Source organism: Rhea pennata, chromosome 21, assembly GCF_028389875.1.
Source record: "Rhea pennata isolate bPtePen1 chromosome 21, bPtePen1.pri, whole genome shotgun sequence".
Taxonomy (NCBI): Eukaryota; Metazoa; Chordata; class Aves; order Rheiformes; family Rheidae; genus Rhea; species Rhea pennata.
In genome coordinates this window covers 14,406-40,750 of record NC_084683.1, presented here as the reverse complement: position 1 = coordinate 40,750, position 26,345 = coordinate 14,406, and the positions used below count along the sequence as shown (strand labels likewise).

The 26,345-nt window shown below is 45.9% G+C and overlaps 1 protein-coding gene across 1 annotated transcript; it reads left to right on the top strand.

Moving 5' to 3' along the window:
• Positions 1 to 4,101: 4,101 nt before the first annotated feature.
• On the top strand, positions 4,102 to 19,266 carry LOC134149662 (3-phosphoinositide-dependent protein kinase 1-like). The gene is made up of 16 exons (XM_062592896.1): positions 4,102 to 4,153; positions 5,247 to 5,299; positions 5,616 to 5,675; positions 5,948 to 6,103; positions 7,912 to 7,954; positions 8,137 to 8,274; positions 9,336 to 9,480; positions 12,744 to 12,841; positions 13,768 to 13,843; positions 14,441 to 14,509; positions 15,039 to 15,135; positions 15,958 to 16,131; positions 16,527 to 16,744; positions 17,366 to 17,423; positions 18,421 to 18,573; positions 19,159 to 19,266. The coding sequence occupies exons 1-16, from the start codon at positions 4,102 to 4,104 to the stop codon at positions 19,264 to 19,266; spliced, it is 1,698 nt and encodes a 565-aa protein (XP_062448880.1).
• The last annotated feature ends 7,079 nt before the right edge of the window (positions 19,267 to 26,345 follow it).

The window sequence follows — 26,345 nt, the reverse complement described above, 5'->3', positions numbered from 1 at the left end:
GCTTTAATAAATTTATTCCTCGGCTCGACCGACGTCTTGACAGATTTCTTCCCGTTCTCGACCGACGTCTCGACAAATTTCTGTAAGGCTCAGAAAATCTCTTCCTGTGCTCGACCGTCTCGACAGAATCCTTTCCGCGCTCGACCGACGTCTCAACAAATTTGTGTCACTCTCGCCAATCTCTTTGTGCGTGCGACCTTTTCGAGAAATTTGTTCCCGCGCTCGACCGACGTCTCAACAAATTACTGTAACGCTCGATAAATTTCTCCCCGCTCTTACTCGACCGTCTCGACCGAATCCGTACCGCGCTCGATCGACGTCTCGACAAATTTCTGTCTCGCTCGACAAATCTCTCCCTGAGCTCAAGTGCCTCGACAGATTTATTCCCGTGCTCGACCAACGTCTCGACAAATTTCTGTCACTCTCGACAAATCTCTTTGTGCGTGCGACCTTCTCGATAAATTTGTTCCCGCGCTCGACCGACGTCTCAAAAAATTACTGTAACGCTCAACAGATTTCTCCCCGCGCTCCAGTGACTTCTCGACAGATTCCTTCCCGTGCTCGACCGACGTCTCGACAAATTTCTTCCCGTCACTCTCGATAAAACTCCTCCCGCGCTCGGCCGTCTGAACAGTTTTCTTCCTGCTTTAAGCTGACATCTCGACAAATATCTGTCACGCTCGAAGAATTTTTTCCTGCTCTCGACCGATATGTCGGCAAATTTCTTCCTGCGCTCGACCAACGTCTCGACAAATTTCTGTCACTCTTGACAGATTCTTTCTCGCGCTCGACCCACGTCTCGAAAAAATTCTGTGACTCTCGACAGATTCCTTCCCAAGCTAGACCGACGTCTCGAGAAATTTCTGTAAGGCTCAGAAAATCTCTTCCTGTGCTCGACCGTCTCGACAGAATCCGTTCCGCGCTCGATCGACGTCTCGACAGATTTCTTCCCGTGCTCTAACAACGTCTCGACAAATTTGTGTCACGATCGACAAATTTGTTGCCATCTCAACCAAAGCTTTAACAAATTTATTCCTCGGCTCGACCGACGTCTTGACAGATTTCTTCCCATGCTCGACCGACGTCTCGACAAATTTCTGTCTCGCTCGACAAATCTCTTCCCGAGCTCAAGTGCCTCGACAGATTTATTCCCCTGCTCGATCGACGTCTCGACAAATTTCTGTCACTGTCGATAAATTCCTTCCCGCGCTCGACCGTCTCGACAGATTCCTTCCCGCGCTTGACTGACATCTCGACAAATTTCTGTCACTCTCGACAAATTTCTTCACGCTCTTGACCGACATCTCGAGAGATTTGTTCCCGCGCTCAACCGATGTCTGGACAAATTTCGATCACTCTCGGCAAATTTCTTCCCGCGCTTGACCGTCTCGGGAGATTTGTTCCCGTGCTCGACCGACGTCTCGAGTAATTTCTGTAAGGCTCAGAAAATCTCTTCCTGTGCTCGACCGTATCGACAGAATCCTTTCCGCGCTCGACCAACGTCTCGACAAATTTGTGTCACTCTCGACAAATCTCTTTGTGCGTGCGACCTTCTCGACAAATTTGTTCCCGCGCTCGACCGACGTCTCAACAAATTACTGTAACGCTCGATAAATTTCTCCCCGCTCTTGACTGACTTCTCGACAGATTTATTCCCGTGCTCGACCGACATCTCGACAAATTTCTGTCTCGCTCGACAAATCTCTCCCTGAGCTCAAGTGCCTCGACAGATTTATTCCCATGCTCGACCGACATCTCGACAAATTTCTGTAAGGCTCAGAAAATCTCTTCCTGTGCTCGACCGTCTCGACAGAATCCGTTCCGCGCTCGATCGACATCTCGACAAATTTCTTCCCATACTCTACCAACGTCTGCACAAATTTATGTCACTCTCGACAAATCTCTTTGTGCGTGCGACCTTCTCGACAAATTTGTTCCCGCGCTCGACCGACGTCTCAACAAATTACTGTAACGCTCGATAAATTTCTCCCCGCTCTTGACTGACTTCTCGACAGATTTATTCCCGTGCTCGACCGACATCTCAACAAATTTCTGTCTCGCTCGACAAATCTCTCCCTGAGCTCAAGTGCCTCGACAGATTTATTCCCGTGCTCGACCAACGTCTCGACAAATTTGTGTCACTCTCGACAAATCTCTTTGTGCGTGCGACCTTCTCGACAAATTTGTTCCCGCGCTCGACCGACGTCTCAACAAATTACTGTAACGCTCGATAAATTTTTCCCCGCTCTTGACTGACTTCTCGACAGATTTATTCCCGTGCTCGACCGACATCTCAACAAATTTCTGTCTCGCTCGACAAATCTCTCCCTGAGCTCAAGTGCCTCGACAGATTTATTCCCGTGCTCGACCAACGTCTCGACAAATTTGTGTCACTCTCGACAAATCTCTTTGTGCGTGCGACCTTCTCGATAAATTTGTTCCCGCGCTCGACCGACGTCTCAAAAAATTACTGTAACGCTCAACAGATTTCTCCCCGCGCTCCAGTGACTTCTCGAAAGATTCCTTCCCGTGCTCGACCGACGTCTCGACAAATTTCTTCCCGTCACTCTCGATAAAACTCCTCCCGCGCTCGGCCGTCTGAACAGTTTTCTTCCTGCTTTAAGCTGACATCTCGACAAATATCTGTCACGCTCGAAGAATTTTTTCCCGCTCTCGACTGATATGTCGGCAAATTTCTTCCTGCTCTCGACCGACGTCTTGACTAATTTCTGTCACTCTCGACAAATTTCTGCACGCGCTTGACTGACTTCTCGAGTGATTTCTTCCCACGCTCATCCGATGTCTTGACAAATTTCGATCACTCTTGACAAATTTGTTCCCGCTCGAACATCTCGACAAATTTCTTCCCGTGTTCGACCGACATCTCGACAAATTTCTGTCACTCTCAAAAAATTTGTTCCCACGCTCGATCAACGACTCGACAAATTTCTGTCACTCTTGACATATTCCTTCCCGCGCTCGACCCACGTCTCGAAAAAATTCTGTGACTCTCGACAGATTCCTTCCCGAGCTAGACCGACGTCTCGACAAATTTCTTCCGTGCTCGCCCGTCTCGACAAATTTCTTCCCGTGCTCTACCAACGTCTCGACAAATTTGTGTCACGATCGACAAATTTGTTCCCATCTCAACCAAAGCTTTAACAAATTTATTCCTCGGCTCGACCGACGTCTTGACAGACTTCTTCCCATGCTCGACCGACGTCTCGACAAATTTCTGTCACTCTCGATAAATTTGTTCCCATGTAAACCAAAGCCTTAACAAATTTATTCCTCAGGTCAACCGACTTCTTGACAAATTTCTGTCACTCTCAACAAATTTCTTCCTGCGCTCGACCGTCTCAGCAGATTCCTTCCTGCGCACGACCGATGTCTCAACAAATTTCTGTCACTCCCGCCAAATTTCTTCCCGCGCTCGACCGACATCTAGACAAATTTCTGTAAGGCTCAGAAAATCTCTTCCTGTGCTCGACCGTCTCGACAGAATCCTTTCCACGCTCGACCGACGTCTCGACAAATTTCTGTCACTCTCGACAAATCTCTTTGTGCGTGCGACCTTCTCGACAAATTTGTTCCCGCACTCGACAGACGTCTCAACAAATTACTGTAACGCTCGATAAATTTCTTGACTCGCTCGACCTATGTTGCGAGAGATTTCTTCCCACGTCCGAACGGCGTCTCGACAAATTTCTGTCGCTCTCGACAAATTTCTTTACGCTCTTGACCAATGTCTCGAGAGATTTGTTCCTGCGCTCGACCGATGTCTGGATAAATTTCGATCACACTTGACAAATTTCTTCCCGCACTTGACCGTCTCGACAAATTTGTTCCCGCGCTCGACCGACGTCTCAAAAAATTACTGTAACTCTGGACAAATTTCTTGATTTGCTCAACCTATGTTGCGAGAGATTTCTTCCTGCGTCCAAACGGCGTGTCGACAAATTTCTGTCGCTCTCGAACAATTTGTTCGCGTGCTTGACTGATGTGTCACCTATCACAGCCCTGTACATGGCCCCACCCCCTCTCGTGGCCCCGCCCCCTCGCCTGGCCCAGACCCCGCAGTCAGAGCTACTCGAAGCGACCATGGAGGAGCTAGAGCTGCTGGCAGACGCTGGGGGTGACCTGCTGCTGCCGGGTGGGACTAGGGGGACTGGGGTTACTGGGAGGGACTGGGAGAGACTGGGAAAGACTGGAGGGACTGGGAAGGACTGGGAGGGACTTGGGGGACTGGGGGGACTGGGAGAGACCGGGGGGACTGGACTGGGGGGACTGGGAGGAACTGGGGAACAGGGGGGACTGGGAGAGACTTGGGGGGACTGGACTGGGGGGACTGGGAGGGACTGAGGGGACTGGGGGGGCCTGGAGGGAACTGGGAGAGACTAGGGGGACTGGGACAACCTGGGGGGACTGGGAGAGATTGGTGGGAACTGGGAGAGACTGGGGGGGACTGGACTGTGGGGACTGGGAGGGACTGGGAGAAACTAGGGGGGACCAGACTGGGGGGACTAGGGGAACTGGGAGAGACTGGGGGGACTGGATGGGACTGAACTGGGGGAACTGGGAGAGGCTAGGGGGACTGGACTGGGGGGAATGGGAAAGACCGGGGGGACTGGACTGGGGAGACTGGGAGGGCCTGGGAGAGACTGGGAGGGACCGGACTAGGGGGATTGGGAGAGACTGGGGGGGACTGGACTGGGGGGACTGGCAGGGACTGGGGGGGACTGGACTGGGGGGACTGGGGGAATGGACTGGGGGGGATGGGGGGACTGGGAGAGACTGGGGGGACTGGGGGGCACTAAGGGGAATGGGAGAACTGGACTGAGGGGACTGAGGGGACTGGACTGGGGGGAATGGGGGTGACTGAGGGGTACTGGGAGAGACTGGGGGGACTGGACTGGGGGGACTGGGAAGAATGGGGAGATGGGGAGGACTATGAGGCACTGGGAGGGCCTGGGGGGCACTTGTGGGGTGGGGGGCACTGGGGGGGTGTCACTGCAGCGGTGTGGGGGGGGCACTTGGGGGGCAGCAGCCCCACAGCGCAGCCCAGCCCCACAGCGCCACCCAGCCCCACGGTGGAGGAGATTCCCGAGGAGGTGGCATCACCCCCGCCCCCCAGTGAGCACTTGGGGGGCACTTGGGGGGCTGGGGAGGGACCTGGGGGGCAGCGGGGCACGTGGGGTGCTGGGGGGCGCTTGGGGGCAGCCGCTGAGCCCGTCTCTGCCCCACAGTGCTGAGAACCCCGGAGGGTCTCGTCCTGCCCCCGCCACCCCCCAACGTACATGTGGGGCTGGGGGGGAACTTGTGGGGCTTGGTGGCCGTGTGGGGCTGGGGGGGAACTTGTGGGGCATATGGGGCTGGGGGGGACGTGTGGGGCTGGGGGGAAATGTGTGGGGCATGTGGGTCTGGGGGGATGTGTGGGCTTGGGGAGGGGCAGGGGGGAGGTGTGGGGTGGGGGAGGTAGTGTGGGGCTGGGAGGATGTATGGGCTGGGTGAGGACGTGTGGGGTGTGGAGGGATGTGTGGGGCACAGAGGGATGTGTGGGGCCACCCCAGACCCCCCAGGCTGGCACCGCCCCCCCCCACGACTTCTGGCCCCAGCTGCCCCTCGAGGCGCTGCGAGAGCAAGTGCAGCAGTTCCAGGCCCACTGCCGCCCCCTGGTGAGCGGGGCCCACGGGTCCAGGAGGGGCTCAGGTGTCTGGGGCAGGGGGCCCAGGTGTCCGGAAGGGGCCCAGGCATTCGGGAAGGGGCCCAGGCATCCAGGTGAAGGGCCCAGGTATCTGGAGAGGGGCCCACGTGTCGGGGAGGGGGACCCAGGGGTGCAGGAGAGGGGCCCAGGTATCTGGAGAGGGGCCCAAGTGTCTGGGGGGGCGGGGCGGGGCGGGGTCCAGGCGGGCAGAGGCGGGCAGAGGCGGGCCGGCCCCCGTGGCAGCAGACCGGCTCTCCCATGGAAGGCCTCACGGCTGGAGCAGGATCTAGTTCTAGCCCCTCGCAGCGACGCGTAGGGCAGCAGCCTCCACGGCCGAGACTGAAACGGCCTGATGACTTCGAATTTGGGAAAATCCTGGGTGAAGGAGCTTTTTCTACGGTAACTTTCTAATAAATTCTCCTTGTTAGTCTGCCAAATATCTCAGATAAAGTTCCAAATTTGGTGTGCAAGTAGTGCCAGTAAAATTTCCACATTGGAAACCAGCTTGGAGAGTCAATGAGCAGGACAGAAAATGGTTTTGAATTCAACTATTCAAATTACACGTTGCGCTGAATGAGAGTGCTGGGTTTCCTGGATCTTTTTAAATCATCCAAACTTCTATTCCGTCCTGAAAACTTGATGCTTGGATTTTTAGGAGATTTTTAGGAGGACTTGAGAATAGTTGTGTTTTTACTATTAAAACAAAGTGGGGGGAAGGGGGAAGCAATGGCCAATCTGGCCAATTCAGCAATTGAATTTTTTTTAATTAAGAAACTTTAAGCTCAGGTAGCTTCGGTCTCTGGCCTGCAGGAAGGAAACACACTTGTGCTTGTGTATCTATGGCACATGTATCTTCGTGCTACTATAACATCTCACAGACAGCTTCTGTTTTTTTTATAAAGATGGTTGCAAATTCAGAGGTCTGTTGATGCTCCTCAGGATCCTCACCAGAATTCTGATTGAGCAAGCGTTCATCTCCAAAAGCAAGGGCCTTCATATTTACACGACTCCAATGACCGCTTAGTGACTCAGACGTTAAAAGAAACAAAAATTTACTCTGAATTGTTACGAATCTGTTACAAATCTGTTCCATTTGCATGGGCTTCTATTAAATTCCTATAGACTCTGCCTGGTTCTAGGACTAAATTTGGAGTTCATCAGAGATGTGTGTGACCAGCCCTCAGCACTGCACAGCTTTGCAGTGGCAACTGCCTTTAAACCTGTGGCTGAGACAGGTGGTTTTACAAACGTGGGCAAACTCTGCCTTCGGGCCCCCTGGTTATTGCTTCGCTCTTGAAAAGCAGTGAAAATGCACTTGATTCATAGACAACTTTCATAAGAGAATTATGAGTATTTGGCTAAACAGTGGCTTTGTCTCTGGCAAGCTGAAGTATTTATTCAAGCTCAGAGTTAGGCTTGGACACGATGTCTGCCGAGGATATCGGCAATTATTTCTGCTTTGGAGCCTTCTCTTGAAGGCTCTTTGCTCGTCTTGATTCTCCAATTTGAGGAGTTTAACTGATTTTTTTTCTGTTTTGTTGTTACCCGAATTTGGTGCTTACACGTTCTGTGAGTCTTTCTCCAGTTTTTATTTACCTTAGATGCTTCTAATCCCTTTCTGTAGGACTCACAGTCCTTATTCCTGTCCCTTCCTCCCGCAGAGTGGATGAGATTCGAGCCCCTTATAGTATGTGTGGTGTTAATATGCACCCCCCTGTTCTCTCTTCTTTCTTGTAATGCCACTATTTTATCTTATTTTATTTTGTGGCTTACTGGTTAGGACAAACTGAGACCATGTGGTATACTCGAATGCGTTCAGTGGAAGGAAACCTAAGAGAACCAAAAGTACAATGTGTGGCAATTGACTTCTTAAAAGACCTTTCCTCTTTTTTTTTTCCAGCAATTTACTTTGTTTTATGTTAAAATCTTCCAAACTCTTCTGAAGACAAAATAAAATGTGAATTAATGATCACCCAAGCAGGTTTATAGGTCTTTTAGCAAAACAAATGGCGTTATGCTGGACAGAATTTCTGCAGAGGTCTCACTGAAACCAGCATAATACAAGCACATGCTCAAATATTTTGTTGGTTGGAGCCACGATAGTTTATTCTGGGCAAGGAGAATGTTAAATACTGGAAGATCAAAATCGATGTTATTAGATGTCTTTAATGAACGGCTACAGTGTATTTTCTCTCCTGTCACAACAGGTTGTCTTGGCTCGAGAACTGGCAACTTCTAGAGAATACGCCAGTAAGTATCGACTCCTTCAGCATAAATATTTTCTTGAGATGCTGTATCAATAGAGTTATGTTACGAAATGTGCAAAAGTAAGATTTAGGATCTTTACGCCAATTTTATCGAACAAAATTTGCTTGGATGAACTTCGTTTGGTTGCTGCTCCTCTGCATTTTCACTCTGTCTTTTGCATTAAGTTAAAATTCTGGAAAAACGTCGTATCATAAAAGAAAACAAGGTGCTATATGTGATGCGTGAGAGAAATGTAATGTCCCGTCTGGATCACCCCTTCTTTGTGAAACTCTACTTCACCTTTCAGGATGATGAAAAGCTCTGTATCCTTTGAATTTCAGTATTTGCTACTACGCTTTCTTAAAAATAATAACCTCCAATTTTGATTCCTTTAAACGGCAGCTAACGGATGATGAAAATCAGATATTTAGAATATTTGGACAGAAATGTTTGAGATGCAATTTTTGCAGCCATACTTTGAATAATAAAAATTGAGTGACTAGAATGAGTGTGCCCCCTCAAGGAGAAGTGGGAATGGTGGGGTGGGAGAAGCTGAATAGAAATTAGTGTTCACACAAATTCTAAAGGAAAAATTGCAAAAGTTCATGTTAAAAAAAAAAGAGTAGTTTTTCCTGGGATGTGTGTGAAATGTTTTACTTTTGATATAAATTAAAATACCAAAATTCTTATATTTAAGATCAGAGTAACCAGCTGTGTTTACTATTATTTTTCGTTTAAGCAATTAGGTCTGCTATAGGGTTTCTCATGTATAAGTGCTTATAGACCAGGCTGAGTGACAGAGCACTGAAAACCTGTTTGAGCAGCTGCTCCCAAGTCTTTGCCCCAGCAGTAGCTGCGAAGTGCAATTTCATCTGGAAAGCTCATTGGTTTGCAGCCAGCTTGGTTGGAGCATTTTGTTTTTTTACTGTGAAGGGATTGTCAGTAATGTGAATTTCCTCCTAAATATTCTGCAATGTAGACTTTAACTCATCGTATACAAGACTAACTTTTTGTAACCTTCCAGATGAATGGCAATAACAAGCTTAGTTTGAATGTTCATTATGACTGTAAATGGTTTTCTTTGTAGTCAATTATTTGTACAATTTAAATCAAATCTTGAGATGACTGTCTCAGGGAAAATTATGGTTTTACCTCCTGTTTAGTCTTTGTTATGCTTACAAAATTAGGACCTGTGTCCTGGGTTTGGGATGCATTTAATAAGAACATGTTTGGGGTTGTGAGTATGTAACATTTCAAATTAATGAGCTTCTTCCCTATTGCTCCTTTCTTTTTGTTCGTTATTTGCATTCTTGTCTTCAGAACAAGGTGTGGGGTTTTTTGTTGTAAAATGTCCTAGTGATAGACCTTAACTTCTTGTGTTCAGATTTTGGGCTTAGCTATGCCAAAAATGGAGAGCTTCTAAAGTATATACGCAAAACTGGCTCATTCGATGAGCCCTGTACCAGGTTTTATACTGCTGAAATTGTGTCAGCCCTGGAGTATTTGCACGGGAAGGGAATTATTCACAGGTAATATACAAAATTAAGAGCAACGTGCTTTTGATTATGCACAAGGTATTTTTCTAGAGATGTTCTTAATGAAACCTAAACCAAACATGGACTTTGTGAAAGCTAATAAGAACATAATAGTGTTTCATTAGTGGTAGTACTGTTAAGATAACACGGGGAGCTAAACAAAGCAAACTTTAGGAGGAGGGCTGATCTCCATTACTAGACCAACTGATCTGGCTGGAAATATAGGAAAACTTCCTGACGTAGGACTTGCATTCCCCAAAGCATCTCTGTCTTTTTCAAACTAGGTGATCTGAAAATGAGGTTGGCTTTTTGGTTAACCTTTTTTCTTTTTTTTTCCCTATGATATTATGTAGCAAAACCACCTAAATTTCTGTTTGTGCGTGAATTAGTGTTTAGCACTTTGTTGGTAAAAAGTAAATTGATGTAAGCCAATTTTCACCAAGTGACCAATTTTAACCAATTTCACTGAGTGTCTAACAGTTGGACAAGAACTAGGTAAATGGTGAAAATTAGCCGAAAGTTTTTAATAGGACTTTTCCAATTGTTCAATTATATTGATACTGTTATCTGGATAAGCACATTTTGTCAATATTGAGTAAATGTAAATTAAAACTGTTTGCAATAGTCAAATGAGCTTGTAAATTTGAGAAGTATGAGCCACAGAAAGAGCATTTGGGAAGAAATCTGATGCATCTATAGGTTTCTAAGCAGTTGTTCATGGAACAGTTGATGGTTGTCAAAAGCTGGTTAATCATAAATCCGATGATAGCATTTTTACTACTTCTAGTTATATTTAAAAAGACAAAATATTTTCCTATTATCTTTCGGTGATATCTGTTTCTTTCTGAGAATAGGATCTAAAGGGGCTGTGTATGGAAATCACTGAAAGTGTAAAATTTTCTGGTGGAATTTGAAACAGGACATACGCTACAAAAAAGTTTGTGGATTCCCAGGTTCACTTTTATTGTGTTATGTATGGGTTAGACTGAGAGAATGCTTCTAAAATCAATATTGCACGATCGTCAGTCTTACTGAGCGTGTATTGGAAATCTTGTATGATACAAGGAGTGTGTTACACTTGCCTTTGTGTGAAGATCACTATGAGAAGCTCGAAACGAGAGGGAAATGCGATCAGAGAACTCGTTGTACGGTTTATTTAATTAGAAGACAAAAGCCCTAGCAGTGCCCGAAAGCTCTTGGGATTTTCTGCTGCTTAAGGAAATACGATGTCAGGCAGAACCTCCTTAAGATGACAGACTGCTCTCAAAGACTTAGGGTGGAGATAGATTGTATGTGTATAGATGTTTATGTAAAATTATGGGCACAGAAGTTCTTGGAGTTCAGTAAAGGGATGTGTGAAGTCCTGCGCTCAGGTGGGAATAACCTCTTGTGCCAGTGCAAGCTGGGGGCCGACCAGCTGGAGAGCTGTTCTGCAGAGAAGGCTCTGGCTGCCCAGGTCATCAACAAGCTGAACGTGGCCCAGCACTGTGCTGCCTACAGCAAAGAAACCCAGTGGTATCCCGGGCTGTGTTAGGAAGGGTGTTGCCAGCAGACTGTGGGGAAGCGATCATTCCCCTCTGCTCAGTGCTCTCCAGGCCATATCCACAGCACTGTGTCCAGCTCTGGGCACCTCAGTGCCCAGAGAGACAACGTGGACCTGCTGAAGTAAGTCTGGTGAAGGCAGTAACGTGGTTAAGGAGCATACGAGGGGAGGCTGAGAGAGCTGAAGCTGTTCAGCTTGGAGAAGAGAAGGCTCAGGGAGGATCATCTGAGTGTGCGTAAATCCCTGCTTGGGAGAGTGTAAAGAAGATGCAGCCAGACTCTTAGCGGTACCCAGTGACAGAACAAGAGGCAAAATGGGCACAAACTGAAACAGAAAATTCCACCTGCACACAAGAAAACATTTCTTCCCTATAAGAGTATTTGAACACTGGAACACATTGCCCAGAGAGGTTGCAGAGTTGTCGTCCTTGGAGATACTCAAAACCCGACCGGACACAGCCCTGAGCAGCCTGCTGTAGCTGCCCCTGCTTGAGCAGGAGGGTTGAACTGGATGATCTCCAGAGGTCCTTTCCAGTGCCAACTGTTTTGTGATTCTATGATAAATAGATATAAAAAATACACTGAACAAAACCATTAAAAGGATGTTCTATTCATATGCTTTCTGCTGGTCTCAACCTCTTACAATAGGTGTAGGAGAATGAACAGGATTATTTTTCTGGTTCGGATATCTTAATTACTTCATTGCAACAGTTGTCTGTGCTGGTCCATAGACTTTAAACCCCACTGCTAATTTCAACTGCACAACCCAATACTTTTTAATAACAGGAAACCATTTGATGTAATGTGAGGAAAATAATGCTGTGCAGCACTCCATAGAAACAGCTTCGGTCTCACGGTGATTTTTTCTTGATGGTGAACTAAAAACAGTAATGCTCCACTCCCTGCCCCAGCTTCTAAGTCTTTATAAGCACCCCAGTATCCTTCTTAGGAAGGAAGGATGTAGGCTGCTCTTGTCAGTCAAGAAAACTTGGTATGAGGTAGTTAGCATTGTAACAGTGTGACCCAGTGCAATTTTTTAAATATATATTTAAATATATTTTTAATCTGTTACTATCTTTTTTTGCAAAGTGAATCTCTGGACATCTAACTATATATTGTTACATGTGGGTGTGTGAAACTGAGCCTTGGTTTTATGTGCAGCCAGAGGCATTGATCATACAAATGGTATGTGTGCATTTGAAATACAGATTTCGCATGGATTTACGCATGGATTTTTAAGTGGCAAAGGTAAATGTGCCACTGTTAAGAGTGGAAGTGTGTTACAGTTTTCATCCGTTCTAGACATTTAGTTTTGTTAGCTGCTTTTGTGCTCGTTTGACTTGAGTGAAGCTCTGTACTGTGTGCAAGTGGGTCTGGAATATCTTATTGCCATATCAGTCTATCAGAAATGATTTAAATTAAGGTTTGGGAGTGACTGATCTTTGGATTCTGTTGAACGAAACACAGTAATTCATTTTGTGATTAACTAACTGTCCGTTACATCACGTCTTTTTAGAAGAAATGGAAGTGGAATGAGCTTTGCAAAATCTGTTAGCGTCAGTCTGCATCTTGATAAGTACAAGTCAAGGAAAAGATGGCGTAACGATGTTTTCAGGATGTGTTATTTGTGATAGCATTATCTGTATAAACCACCTAGTCTGTTCTGAAATATGAGTTTATATGCTATTTTTAATATAAAAATCTACCTTTTTCAGGGACCTTAAGCCAAAGAACATTTTGCTAAATGAAGACATGCACATTCAAATAGCAGACTTTGGAACAGCAAAAGTGCTATCTGCAGACAGCAGACAAGGTGTGCAGTTATTCACTTGTCACACGGCATAGCTGGTGGTCCCTCAGGATGTATGTAAAAATGAACTTATAAAATTATAACCTTTGAGTTAGTCATTATCCCATAGCCACCAAAAAAATTATTTAGGGATCTTAAAACAATTTTCACTCTGCTTCTGCTTCAATTATGTCAGAAGAATTAATATTTGTTTCAGTGGTATAGCCAAGTAAACTACCAGTTATCAGAAAGGATATTTTCTTTGGGAGCTAAACTAGTCCAAACGACCTTTCTTTTGCAAGGCAAGAATGCAAACAAATAGTACGGCTCACCCGAAACAGCAAGCTGTTACTCTGTGCTTCTGTATTTAAGCCCCAGTTAATACTGAAGTAGCTCAAATATAACGGTTAGGAATTGTTGTTTCGTTTGTTGCTTAGTGTTAACTTCAGCGAATTCACGCTGCAAATCGTGTCTGAAAGAAGCACAAGACTGAACTGCTTTTCGTTCACCAAATCTGACTTCTGCTGAATAACACGTAGTAAAAACGGAGCGCAGATTTAGAAGGGACGCGAACTAGCAGCATCTGTTGCTGTCCTTTGACGCAGTTTAAAGGAGGTTGTTCAGCTGATTGACTCCTGCTCCTGAAAATTTAGGCAATGGGATAATATTGACATAATTGAAAGATAATATTCTTTATGATAAACGTGATTTTTTTTTAACCAGTATGTAATTAGTAGATTTTCATTTTGCTTCTTTTTAATAAAAAAAGCCTAACTTCCTGAACTATACACATCAGTGAGATAAATAGATTTGTCTTGTCCAAGTAGTTTTTGTGAATGGGAAGAGGAAAAAAAGTTCTCTGTGGGTTCTTGATAAGATTACATAATTTTCAATCTTTTTTCTTTCCCCGTAAGTAGGTATTTGCTTAACTCTTTCACTTCTCTTCCCAGCACGGGCAAACTCATTGGTAGGGACAGCGCAGTATGTTTCTCCAGAAATCCTGACAGAGGAATCTGCCGGTAAAAGGTGAGAACTCTCTGTTGTGTCTGAGAATTGTACTGATTTCCATCAGGACACTATTAAATGGAAACAATATTTAGTATTCCAAAGAAACGAGATGCTTTACTATAGAGTTCCTAAAAGATAGTTAAAATATTCTTTCGTAGCAAATATTACTCCTTGCCTTAGTTGAGTATTGCTCCTTATATGAGTGCTGGTTTTCTCAGTGGTTCTTCCCTTTTGGGGTCCTACAGACAGGATTAGGTGCTTCCAGGAGAAGATGTTGTGTGCACTGAAAAGTTTAATTCTACTTCCTCCATTAACAACAGCAACAGAAAAATCCTCTGTTCTACCCAAATAAAACAATCCTTTTAATTCTACTTCATATAAACCTGGGTTAATATGGAAAATCCTGATGTAAATGCATTAATGTCAAGGAATGAAGTGAAATTATGTAGAAATTACGCTCAGTGGAAGATCTGTCTGCTTTGTTCATGCTGTGTTCTAACTAGCAGACGCTTAAATTGTTTGTGCATAGTCTACAGGCTTATTATAGGAAAATATTAGCTGCTATATATATATATGTTTATGTATGTATATATATTTTCTGTCTTTCTTTCAAAGCTCTGACCTCTGGGCTCTGGGATGTATAATATATCAACTCGTAGCTGGGTTGCCTCCGTTTAGAGCTGGGTAAGAGACTTAAGTTACCTGAATACATTGACTTGGTTTTGTTTTTACCTTACTCCCAGTTCTGAAGTATAACTTACTGTAGTGTATTTTCAGTGTTACTGACATGTCTGCTTTTACTCGTGTATTTATTTAGATTTCCTTCCTGAAGTCACGAGGATGCTAAGACAAGTATAGCTGGAGTTCCTGGGAGAGAGTGCTAAATTTATCCTAGGATTCCCTGCATAGTTTCTATCCCTGAGGAATCTGTCTTCATGAAGAGAATATGAGGCTCCCTGTATTGAGCCATTTGAACCTTTCCCATTATTAATCAAGCATCCAGTGCTTACCAGATCATACGTAGTAGACTATTTCCCCTTAAGTATGCCAGAGGGATTTATGGGAACTCGACTTTCAGCTTGTAGATCCCCCATTTAATATCTATCCATCTTGCACACTGCTGAGATGAAAGAGTCATGTTGGAGACTCAAGAGAACTAACGAGAGAGCTAAGGGAGAACTAATAACTAGAGCTATTTCTTTCTCTTTTGCAGAAATGAATATCTTATATTCCAGAAGATAATAAAGTTGGAATATGACTTTCCAGAAAAATTTTTTCCCAAGGCAAAAGACCTTGTAGAAAAGCTCTTGGTAAATACTTGCTCTCATTAAATGACTTGATGGCGTTGAGAACATTCAATATATCATGTGGTTCTTTTTTCCTGAAGGTTTTATTGACTCTATCACAAACTTTGTAGGAAGACCAACTCTGACTATTACTGACTGCGTAGAGGAGCTGATACCTGTCATTAAACAGCACTTAGAGATTTTTGTATCTGAATTCTAAAGTTTAGACAGGACATATATCTCAGGCAAGTGGAAGCAAATGGTTTGAAATGCTGTTCAGTACATACAAAATTTGAGATTCAAATATTCAGGTTTACATGGTACTCAGGTTAATTCTTCACAAGTTGCATAACGTATTATTTCCTTGAAAATTGCGTGTTTATCACGAGAGATGTTATTTGTTAAACCAACTTGCCTTGCATTTTAGAGCACTTAGTTCACGTCTCATTATCGTATCAGCCAAATACTTATTGTCTATGTGAATGTTTGTCAGAAAAGGGGGAAAAAAGGAAAGGGGACAAAAAAAAAGTCTTAATAGTGAGATATAGCAGTGATACTAAAATGAATGTGAAGAAAACATTTCCATTAGTTTTAGGCTTCTTGAAGCTGGATAATGTGGTGTATTAGCATGGGAAAAAAAATGTGGCTTGCATCTTGTGTTTTAATCAGTCTCCTCATATTCCAGACATATATGTTTAAGGGAGTAAGACCAACTGGTTTTAAGAGTTTCTGCACGTAGCAGCACAAATGTGAATGGTCCTCGGCCCTTGTTCAAGAGTTCAATGTGACTTTTGAAAGTTTTTTTCGTTTTATACGCATTAATTAACTTCATTTTAATTTATTCAGGTTCGGGACACTACCAAGAGATTAGGATGTGAAGAAATGGGAGGGTATGGACCTCTCAAGGCTCATCCCTTTTTTGAATCCATCGTATGGGAGAACCCACATCTTCAGACCCCGCCAACACTCGCAGCATACTTACCTGCCATGTCAGAGGACGATGAAGACTGTTGCGGAAATGTATGTCTTTTGCTATAATCAGCTCTGATGCTGCTTGAGATTGTTATAAAGCATAATCACTGCTTTATCAAGCGTTTGCGTTAAAACTACTGCTGGTTGTATTTTAATGAACAGACTTCGTTAACAGAATTTAATAAACAATTAATGGGCAAAAGTTGAACTAGTCAACACTTTTCTGATTAAGCTGTTGCTTGGAAGACATTCGGGTTTGCTTGCTTTTGGCCAAGCAAGCTTCTTGTGAGAAGTGCCTGTCATCTATGGAGTGGGCTGCCTTCGTGTCCGGAAGTGTGCTGGACCAAAGTCTTAAACTAAAAGCAGCTGTAAGTGTTCATAGCAAAGGAAACTTTTAATCAGGCAAGCAAGCAACACTAATTTCCAATTTTTCCCTCCTTTAGTATGACAGTCTCCTGAGCCAGTTTGGCTACGTGCAAATTTCTGGCTCTGCCTCTTCCCATGCCCTGCCTGCCCCAGAGACGAGTCCCCCACAGGCATCAGGATGCAACATCGAACACTATATCCATGAGCTTGACAGCAATTCCCTTGAGCTGGACCTACAGTTCTCTGAAGATGAAAAATGGTTACTTCTGGCAAAACAGGCTGGTGGAAATCCTTGGTAAGCTCTTTTGAGTGTAGTTATTTGTTATTTGCATTGAAGTAAGGAATCAAGGAGAAAGTTATTTTGATTCAAATTAATTTTTGTGCAACTTGACATCTTCAAGTGAACAATTATAAACTTAGATTTTTTTTGCTGTTTAATTTTAAAGCAGTAGCATCAAAAAAATCTCTAATGCTGCATTTCTAAACTTTGCAAGGTCTAAAAGACATGGAGGATGTTTATAGGATGAACAGAAATGACACTGTGCCAGTGCTGAGAAGTCTGCGCCTCTGCAGAGTCCTAGAGCAAGCTAGATTCCTTTGTTCTCACAGCTGATATGAGTTTTTTGAATTATACTGTTCTGTTGATACTTAACCCAAATACTTTCCAGATGTGCTCAGCAGCATTTCTCTTCACTTTTGAGAAGAGTTTCTCAGTTGTGACTTTCCTGACAGATTCTAGAAGATAGCTGTTCAGGATGGAATAAGGAAGAGGCCAAAACTCATCTATTAAAGTTGTTCATGAGTCTGAGAAAAGGAGACCATGAGAGAAAAATGGAGAATTACTAAGTTAAAATAACGGTGACTGTTCTGTGGAAGAATTACTTGTGCAATAATAGTTATTTTTCTTTCTTTTAAGGCATCAGTTTGTAGAAAATAACTTAATCCTAAAAATGGGCCCCGTAGACAAACGCAAGGTAAGGTTTTTTCTTTTTTTTTCTTAATCCCACATAGCAAAAGTTTTGTTGTGACTTTCTTGCACATTTGCAGCATGGATGAGGAATCTATTTTAAAACTTCCTTATTTAATCTAATTGTGTCAAACTCATTTATTTTCATAGAAGACGTAGTGCTTTCCTTTAAAGGTTTTTTCTTTAATTTTGCGGTATGCTCTTTTTTTAAGAAAGGCAAAAAGTGAATGTGCTGTTGGTGCTTTCATTTCAAAACCACAGTAAATTTTCTTTCCCTCTCCTCCCGTTTATCTGATGCTCCAGTAAATACTTTATCTCGATGCATGTCTGCCTGGGGATTGAGACACTAATATTTGGAGCTAAAATACAAGCCCATGTTGTTCTGAACTGTCATTCTTTTTCCCTGGATCTTATTAGTGCCCATATCCTGACAGAGAGAGAGGAGGTGGCATTAGAAGAGCCTTAAAAATTCACAGTGACGTAGTACGTAGGAGTAGCAATGGTCTTAGTTTCTGCCAGCTCTACAGGAAAGTAGATTGTCTTCCAGCTAAGTTATTAGCCCTTTACTCCTCATTTTCTGCAGAAAACCACGACTCCTTAAAATCCTGCTTGTGTTTTGCCATATGGTATTAACGCACCGAGACACAGAGGAAAAAGAGGAGCGAGGTCATATGTGTAAAGTAAAAGAAATTCCACAGCCAAATTATCTTCCCACCGAGCTGTTTTAATTCTGCTTCCATCGAATTTGGAAGTTCACATCCCCATCTCTCCCTGCCCTCCCTCCCAAGCCAAAAGTCTGTGTTTTGCCAACTAGAGCGTGTTAATTTGGCTGGTTTGCAGCCTAGAGATCTTCATCGTTAAATAACCGAGGATCTCATGGTAACCCTTGTTTCAGTGTAGTTGCAGAGACCCCCCCCCAGACTGGAAACAGATCTGAGAGTTTTAGGTAGTTTTATCATTTAACTTTATGCATTTTGTATTGCTGTTTCTACTTCTCTCGTTAGGGGTTGTTTGCACGGCGACGCCAGCTGCTGCTGACGGAAGGGCCCCATCTCTATTACGTGGATCCTGTCAAGAAAGTCCTAAAAGGGGAAATTCCCTGGTCTTTCGAGCTGCGCCCAGAAGTCAAGAATTTTGAGACATTTTTTGTTCACACAGTAAATGACTTTTTCTTTCTTCCTTTCATTCCTTTTTTTTACAAGCTACACTAAGATTCTAGGAAAACTATTGTGAATTGTTAGAAAGAATGAAGAATTTTTTTTCCAGAGAAGATTTAATTCCTTAAATATAGGCAATAAGTGTAAGATTACTTTGACTGTAGGTTACTAGCCTTGATAGCTTAACAAAAGAAAAGAACGTGTCTTCTCTTGAAATAAGTTTTAAGTTTTATATAAGTATAAATACGATACAAATAGATTTTGTGGTCTGAAAAGAAGTACTTAAAAATGACTTTTGAGATATAGCACTTCTTGTGTAGAGTGGCTCACAAGTAGTATGCCAACAATATATTGTCAGTTTGTTTGACTACTTATCTCATGAATATATATATTGTTATATATATTATATATATGTATATTATATATATATATATAATATATATAAATTCAATGGTAATTAAATTTAACTTTTGAAAAGGTGATGAACTGATTCTGAATATTTATTTTATTGGTAGGTGCAGAATATTTGCTGCTTTTTGGGTTAACCGTGTTGGGAATACTCATGGAGATGTTGTTCCTTTGTAGCCAAACAGGACGTACTGGCTGAGGGACCCGAGTCAGAACGCTCATAAATGGTGCGAGAAGATACACGAAGTTTGGTGGCACCGATACCAGCAGAATGCTGCTAAATGATGAAGCTCACCCAAAATTTCCCAGTCTCCCTGCTTGCTGCTAGAGCTCCACGTGCAGCCGAGCAGAGGGATCTTCCCAACCCGTCTATTACCCATCTCCAGGGGAAGCGTATGGCTGAAATCCTCTGTTCTGTGTTTTGTTTTGCTTTGTTTTGTTAAAAGCGAAAACCCAACGGAGTTCAGGGTCGCTTCGCTCGCTCCCTGCACTCCGCTGAGGCTTCTGCGTGCGGGTCGCTGCGGCGAGGATCGCCTCGTGCACGTCAGCCCCGTTCCCGTGCAGACAGGCAGATAGACCTTGCGTTACAGCTTCATTCAGAGCGGTTAAAGCCGACCCATGCACGCACGCCCCGAATCATGTGCCAGCCTTGCATTTTACGGGGCTGGAGTTTTCTGTGACTTTCAGACGATCGTTACACTGTATTTCATCAGGGAGCTTTTATCTGCCTCTCCTGAGCACCACCTCTGCTTTCTATTCCTCCCCCTTCCGTCCCCAGCTTGTTGGGATGTGGTGTTTGCAGCCAGCTCGGCTGCACCCTTGCATAACTCCTGGTACAGTTCTGGTCGCAGGATTTACATGGTGTTTTAATAACTATGTGAATGGATCGGATGTACGTGTCTGGCAGACAAACTCCAACGATAAAGGTTGTGAGAGAGTGAAATGTTGAATGTTGACCATGGCGTTCCTTCCTTGCTTTAAAAGCAGTATAAACATCGCACCTATTTATTCATCTCCTACAAACACCATCTCGTTGCCTCTTGAGGCCTGTTACGAAGTGCTTTTTCCTTCCACCAAAGAAAAAAGGTGTTCTGCTGTAACTTTCAGAAAACTCACAGGCTGCTTTTTTGTGGCTTATCAGGGAGTCTCAGAAAACACATGAATATCAGATTTACTCACACTAGGAGAGGGAGGTTTATTGTGGCTTAAAACAAAAAAAAAGCATTGTGTGGTTAAACTTGTTGATGATTCAGTCCTTAGTTTCTCCCAGTCTTTGAAGGAGAGTGCAATCGCTTTTTCTTTTGGAAACCTATATTCGTGCAGTCATCCTTTACGTGATCCCACCATACACATGGACTCGAGAAGAGTCAGTCACCAGCTCACAGTGCCTGGTGTTAGAGGAGCTGAGGTGTCTGGGGAGTGAGGGGGTTGAGAAATGCCGACCAGCCGCTTCCCAGCAGAAATCTCCCCGCAGCGAAGGCAGACTCCAGGTCAGTAAAATCTGACCAGCGCCGTACGCTTTTATTAACCCTGTAGCTCAAAGGTGCCACGCTGAGTTTGTTGCGGTGGTATCCAGTCATTCTGCAACTGTTGAACTCCACGAGAGGGAATTCTGCAGACTCTGGATTCAGCCTTTGGTGCAGAGATGTGGATATATCCCAGATCTCATACCAGAGAATCCGGCACTTGTGGAGCTTCATGATGCTACAGCAGTTGCTCCTGTGCCAAAACTTTACTGCCAAGTGTCTCTGGCAAAGTTGTGCTGCTCATAGTGAACTCTTTAATGTCAGTAGGAGCTGGTGATCCAGAAGGTGGCTCCAGAAGGGCTCAGGCGTCCGGGAGAGGGGCCCAGGCGTCCAGGGAAGCGGCTCAGTTGACTCAGGAGGGGGCCCAGGTGTCCGAGAAGGGGCCCAGGAGTCTGAGAAGGGGGGCCCAGGCATCCAGGCATGGGGCCCAGGCGTCCGGGAGGGTGGGGTGGGGCGGGGCCCAGGCCTCCCAGAGGGTGGTGGGGGGGGGAGAGACGGGATGGGGCCCGGGCCTCTGGGGTTTGGGGGGTGATGGGACGGTGTGGCTGAGGGAGGTGGGCCCAGGCATCCGGGGAGGGACCCAGGTGGCTCGAGAAGGGCCCCGGTGTCCGGGAGAGGGGCCTAGGCATCTGGGCGAGGTGCTGAGCCCCCCCCGGCCCCCCAGGGCTGGCCCTGCCCCCACTGCACCTACTGGAACGAGGGGCCGGGGCCCCTGGGCGACATGTGCGCCCGCCCCAGCGGCCCCTCCCCCACCGCCGCCCAGGGGCCCAGGCGTCTGGCCACCTCCCCCTGCGCCCCCCCCGCCGCCGCCGTTTCCCAGGAGGCCGAGCGGCGCTGGCAGCATGAGTGCTGTGATGTCATCGCCCGGGGCCATGATGTCATCGCCTGGGGGGGGCGGTGATGTCATCGCTCTGCCCTGGCTCAGTCCCTCAGTGGGGGGTGTGTGTGGGGATCCCCAGGCCCCATGCGGCAGCCCCGGGGGGTGGGGTGGGGCTCTTGGGGGCCCCAGGGTGCCCAGGGGGAGGGGGGCATGGGGTGGCCCTGCCACATGGCCGTGGGGGGGCCCCAAGGGTGGCTAGGGGGTGTCCGTGGGTCCCTGGGGTGTCGCCCGGGTGTCCGTGGGGCGTCCCTGGGTCCCTTGGGTGACTGTGGGGCATCACCGGGCAGCCGTGGGGCAGCTCCGGGCGGCCCTGGGTGTCTGTGGGGCAGCTGGGGGCTGTCCGTGGGTCCTTTGGGTGTCTGTGGGGCGTCTGTGGGTGTCTGTGGGTCCCTTGGGCGTCACTGAGCCTGCCTGGGTGGCTGCTGTGGGCGTGGTTAGGCGCTAGGGGGCGTGGCTAAGAGGGAGGGGCGTGGTTAAGTCCAGGGGCAGGGCCTGTGTGGTGAGGTGTGGGGAGCCCCCTCCTGTTCCTGTAGGGTAGCACTGAGCCCGGCTGGGGGCTGCTGGGGGCGGGGCTAGGTGTGAGGGGCGGGGCTACAGCCGGGAGGGGCTTAGCGAGAGGGGGCGTGGCTACAGCCACAGGCGGGGCCTGGGGGTGAGGAGTGGGGAGCCCCCCCATCCCCATGGGGCATCACCAAGTCTGGGTCCTACTGGTGTCACTGGTCTGTACTGGGGGGCACTGGGGTGGAGCTGGGACACCTCTGGGAACACTTTTAGCCCATACTGGTCTTACTGGTCCATACTGAGAGGCACGGGGATGGGGTCCAGGTGTTTCTAGAGCACCCCCAGCCCATGGTGTTCTTACTGGTCCATACTGGGAGGCACTGGGATGGAGTCCAGGTGTTTCTAGAGGACCCTAACCCATAGTGGTCTTACTGGTCCATACTGGGAGGCACTGGGATGGGGTCCAGGTGTTTCTAGAGAGCCGACAGCCCGCAGCGGTCTCACTGGTCCATACTGGGGAGCACTGAGATGGGACCCAGCTGTTTCTAGAGGGCCCCCAGCCCGTAGTAATCTTGTAGTAGAACCAGATAGGTATCCTGTTTTCATTTTGCAAAACAACAAAGAACCTAGTAATACGTATTGTGAAAAAGATGCTTTGCCTAACTGGTTTAAAAGATTAAAGGAACTTTGGCCAATCACTTGGCTATACCCTAAAAGGTCAACGATCGACCTCCAACGGATGAGAAGTTAAAGGAACTTTGGCCAATCACTTGGCTATACCCTAAAAGGTCAACGATCGACCTCCAACGAATGAGAAGAAACTAGAACCCTAGCAACAGGACTCACATGCGCAGAATGCTGTTACAACAGGAAGACAGAATGATATAAAAAGAGGAACTGGGACCCACCCAGTGCGGCAGTTGGCGGAGCGAAGACTCCCCTGTCGCCCAGCGCTGATATTTGCCTATATCTTGCTTGCTGTAATTAATAAAATTCTTATATTGGCTACACTGATTGAGTGAAATTTATGACAATTTGGTGCCGTGACTCGGATGTAACCTGTGAGACGGGATCTTCTTTGGCCTACCAGGGAGGCGCCTCACCTATCAATAGGCGGCCTTGGCAGTCCAATTTCCCGTCCCGGTTGCACCGACGAACCCAAATTTCAAGATACTAGGCAAGGGAGGCCGGCAGACCCTATAAACTTTGTGCACAAAGGTCCGGACGAAGACGCGGGATGCGTGAGTATTTTGTGAAAAAGGAGATCCGTTCGGTCTGGGTCAGGGATCCTGGAGGCGCAGCGAATGTATGCCTGAGAGGGGGACTGGTAGTCTGGATTCCCCAAGCGAGTGTGGACCCTCAGTAGTGCGGTTCTCATTGCCCGCGAGGGCGTGAGCCACGAACCAGGGGAAGCGAGTGGATACATTCACGATAGAAGGCGCTCCAGAAGATGGGACAGGGGAAAAGCAAGCCCCCAAGTTCCATAAAATTTCCTCGGATACCCAGGGATAGTCCACTGGAGTTTATGTTAGACAATTGGAAACACTACCTCACTAAAAAGGATAAAGATACGGCAAAGATGATTGTGAAAAGTAAAATCCCCTTCAGTAAGGAGGAGAGCGAGTATGCTGGCGTATGGGTGACTAGACCAGGCGTAGATGCCCTCTTTTCCTTGAGGGAAAAGGAGAACAGGAGAAAAGAAGAAATACCAATAGTCCCCCCCTTTATGTACCACCCCAAGATGATCCCCTTCCTAATGCATCGCAAGATCCCTCTAGGGTCAATGAACTAAGTCAAGATTTCATAACTCCAGAGCGGACGCAGCAGCAGAATCTATACCCGCTCTGGGAAATGCCCATTGGAGGCCGGGGTCCAAACCCAGTTATAGGATTTATTTCCGTCCCATTGAGTTCCGGAGATGTGCGAGACTTAAAGAAATGGGGAACCTTCTGGAGGACCCACTAGGAGTATCGGAAAGATTAGATCAATTTTTGGGACCCAGCATTCATACCTGGGAGGAGTTGCAGGCTATAATGAATATCCTATTCACAGCCGAGGAGAGGAATATGATTAGAAGGGCAGGAATGCGGATTTGGGATAACCAACACGCTCAGGGGCCTTTAGCGGACACCAAATGGTCACTTCAAAACCCCAATTGGAATCATCAACAGCAGGAGGTCAAATTTCTGGTAGATACCGGAGCCGAACGATCGACTGTTCAGAAAATCCCAAAGGGATGTAAGATATCCAGAGAAATAGCTCAAGTAGTGGGAGCCAAAGGGGAACCCTTTGAGGTCCCCACAATTAAGAATGTATTAATTGAAACAGAATCTAAAATGGGACTGGGGAACCTGCTATTAGTCCCAGAGGCAGATTTTAACTTGTTAGGGAGGGATCTGATTATGGAATTAGGTATTAATATGGAAGTAATAGACAAAGAAATAAGGATTAAACTCTGCCCTTTAAGGCTGGAAGATGAAGGACAGATTAACCCCGAAGTTTGGTACGCTCCTAACAGTGTTGGGAAACTTGATATAGCGCCTTTCTCAGTTATTATTAGAAACCCAGAGATACCTGTAAGAATTAAACAATATCCCATCTCCCCTGAGGGCAGGAAAGGACTGCAACCCGAGATAAAGAGGTTACTGGAGAGAGGTCTCCTCGAACCTTGTATGTCTCCTTTTAACACCCCTATTTTGCCCGTGAGAAAGGCGGACGGGTCATATCGACTAGTGCACGATCTAAGGGAAATTAATAAAAGAACTGTGGCCCGCTTTCCGGTAGTGACGAACCCCTATACTATATTGAGTAGACTGGGGTGTGAAAAACAATACTATAGTGTGATAGATCTCAAAGATGCATTCTGGACATGTCCTCTGAACGAACAGAGTAGAGACTATTCTGCATTTGAGTGGGAAGACCCAGACACGCATAGAAGACAACAGTTGAGGTGGACGGTACTTCCCCAGGGATTTACAGAATCCCCAAATTTATTTGGACAAGCTCTAGAACAAATTTTGCAGGAGTATCAGACGGGGAAAGGAATCACCCTCATCCAATATGTGGATGACCTCTTAATCGCAGGTGAGACTGAAGATAGAGTCTGTGAAGAAAGCATTAAGCTCTTGAACTTCCTCAATGAAAAAGGGCTAAAAGTGTCAAAAGCTAAGCTACAATTCGTTGAGGAAGAGGTAAAATACCTGGGGCACTATCTTCGGAAGGGAGAGAAGAGAATAGACCCCGAAAGGGTAAGTGGGATCTTATCGCTGACACCTCCTAGGAATAAGAAACAAATACGCCAACTTTTAGGACTTGTCGGGTATTGCCGACAATGGATAGAAAACTATAGCGTGAAAGTCAAATTCCTGTATGACAAATTGAGCCAGGAGGGACTATTAAAATGGAGCAATGAAGATGAGGAACGCTTAAAGGAATTGTGACATGACTTAGTCAATGCTCCGGTGCTGAGCCTTCCTGACGTTAAGAGACCCTTTTATCGGTTCATCAACGCAGATGACGGTACGGCTTATGGAGTATTGATGCAAGAATGGGTGGGTAAAAAGAGGCCCGTAGGATATCTGTCCAAATTGCTAGATCCAGTAAGTCGGGGATGGCCTACTTGTCTGCAGGCTATAGTAGCCTGTGCATTACTCGTTGAAGAGGCCAACAAGATCACCCTTACCGGGCAGCTGCACGTGTTATCCCCTCATAATATCAGGGGAGTATTACAACAAAAGGCCAAGAAATGGATAACAGATGCCCGACTTTTAAGATATGAAGGCATTCTATTAGACTCCCCAAAATTATCCTTAGAGATAGCTAACATGCAGAACCTAGCTCAATTTTTATATGGAGAACCAAATGAGAACAATTTGACGCATGACTGTTTGGCAGTCATAGAAGAGCAAACAAAGATACGGCCAGATTTGGAAGAAGAAGAATTAGAGGTGGGAGACAGACTATTTGTGGACGGGTCCTCTAGGGTTGTTAATGTTGAAAGGGTGTCTGGATATGCAATAATTTCAGGAAAGGAGTTAACAGTCCTCGAGTCGGGGCCACTGCACAAATCTTGGTCGGCACAGGCCTGCGAGCTTTATGCTTTACTACGAGCCCTGCAGATATTGCAAGGTAAAATAGGTACTATATATACCGATTTGAAATATGCATATGGGGTTGTGCATACTTTTGGCAAGATCTGGGAAGAGAGGGGACTGATGAACTCCCAGGGCAAGAGCCTGATACATCAGAATTTGATCAGAAGAGTATTGCTAGCTCTGAGGGGGCCTAAGGAAATTGCTGTGGTACATTTGAAAGGGCACCAGAGAGGAAAAGATTTCAGAAGTAGAGGGAATAATGCTGCAGACCAAGAAGCAAAGAGGGCCGCACTATTAACTTTGCGTATCTCCCAGGGAACACAATGTCAGATTTGTGGGAGAATATATCTGCAACCTCCTTGC

Coding starts and splice junctions, on each gene's coding strand:
- LOC134149662 (XM_062592896.1), top strand. CDS start 4,102: ATGGAGGAGCTAGAGCTGCTGGCAGACGCTGGGGGTGACCTGCTGCTG. Junction 7,955..8,136: donor AACTTCTAGAGAATACGCCA/GTAAGTATCGAC, acceptor TTTTGCATTAAG/TTAAAATTCTGGAAAAACGT. Junction 12,842..13,767: donor ATCTGCAGACAGCAGACAAG/GTGTGCAGTTAT, acceptor TTCTCTTCCCAG/CACGGGCAAACTCATTGGTA.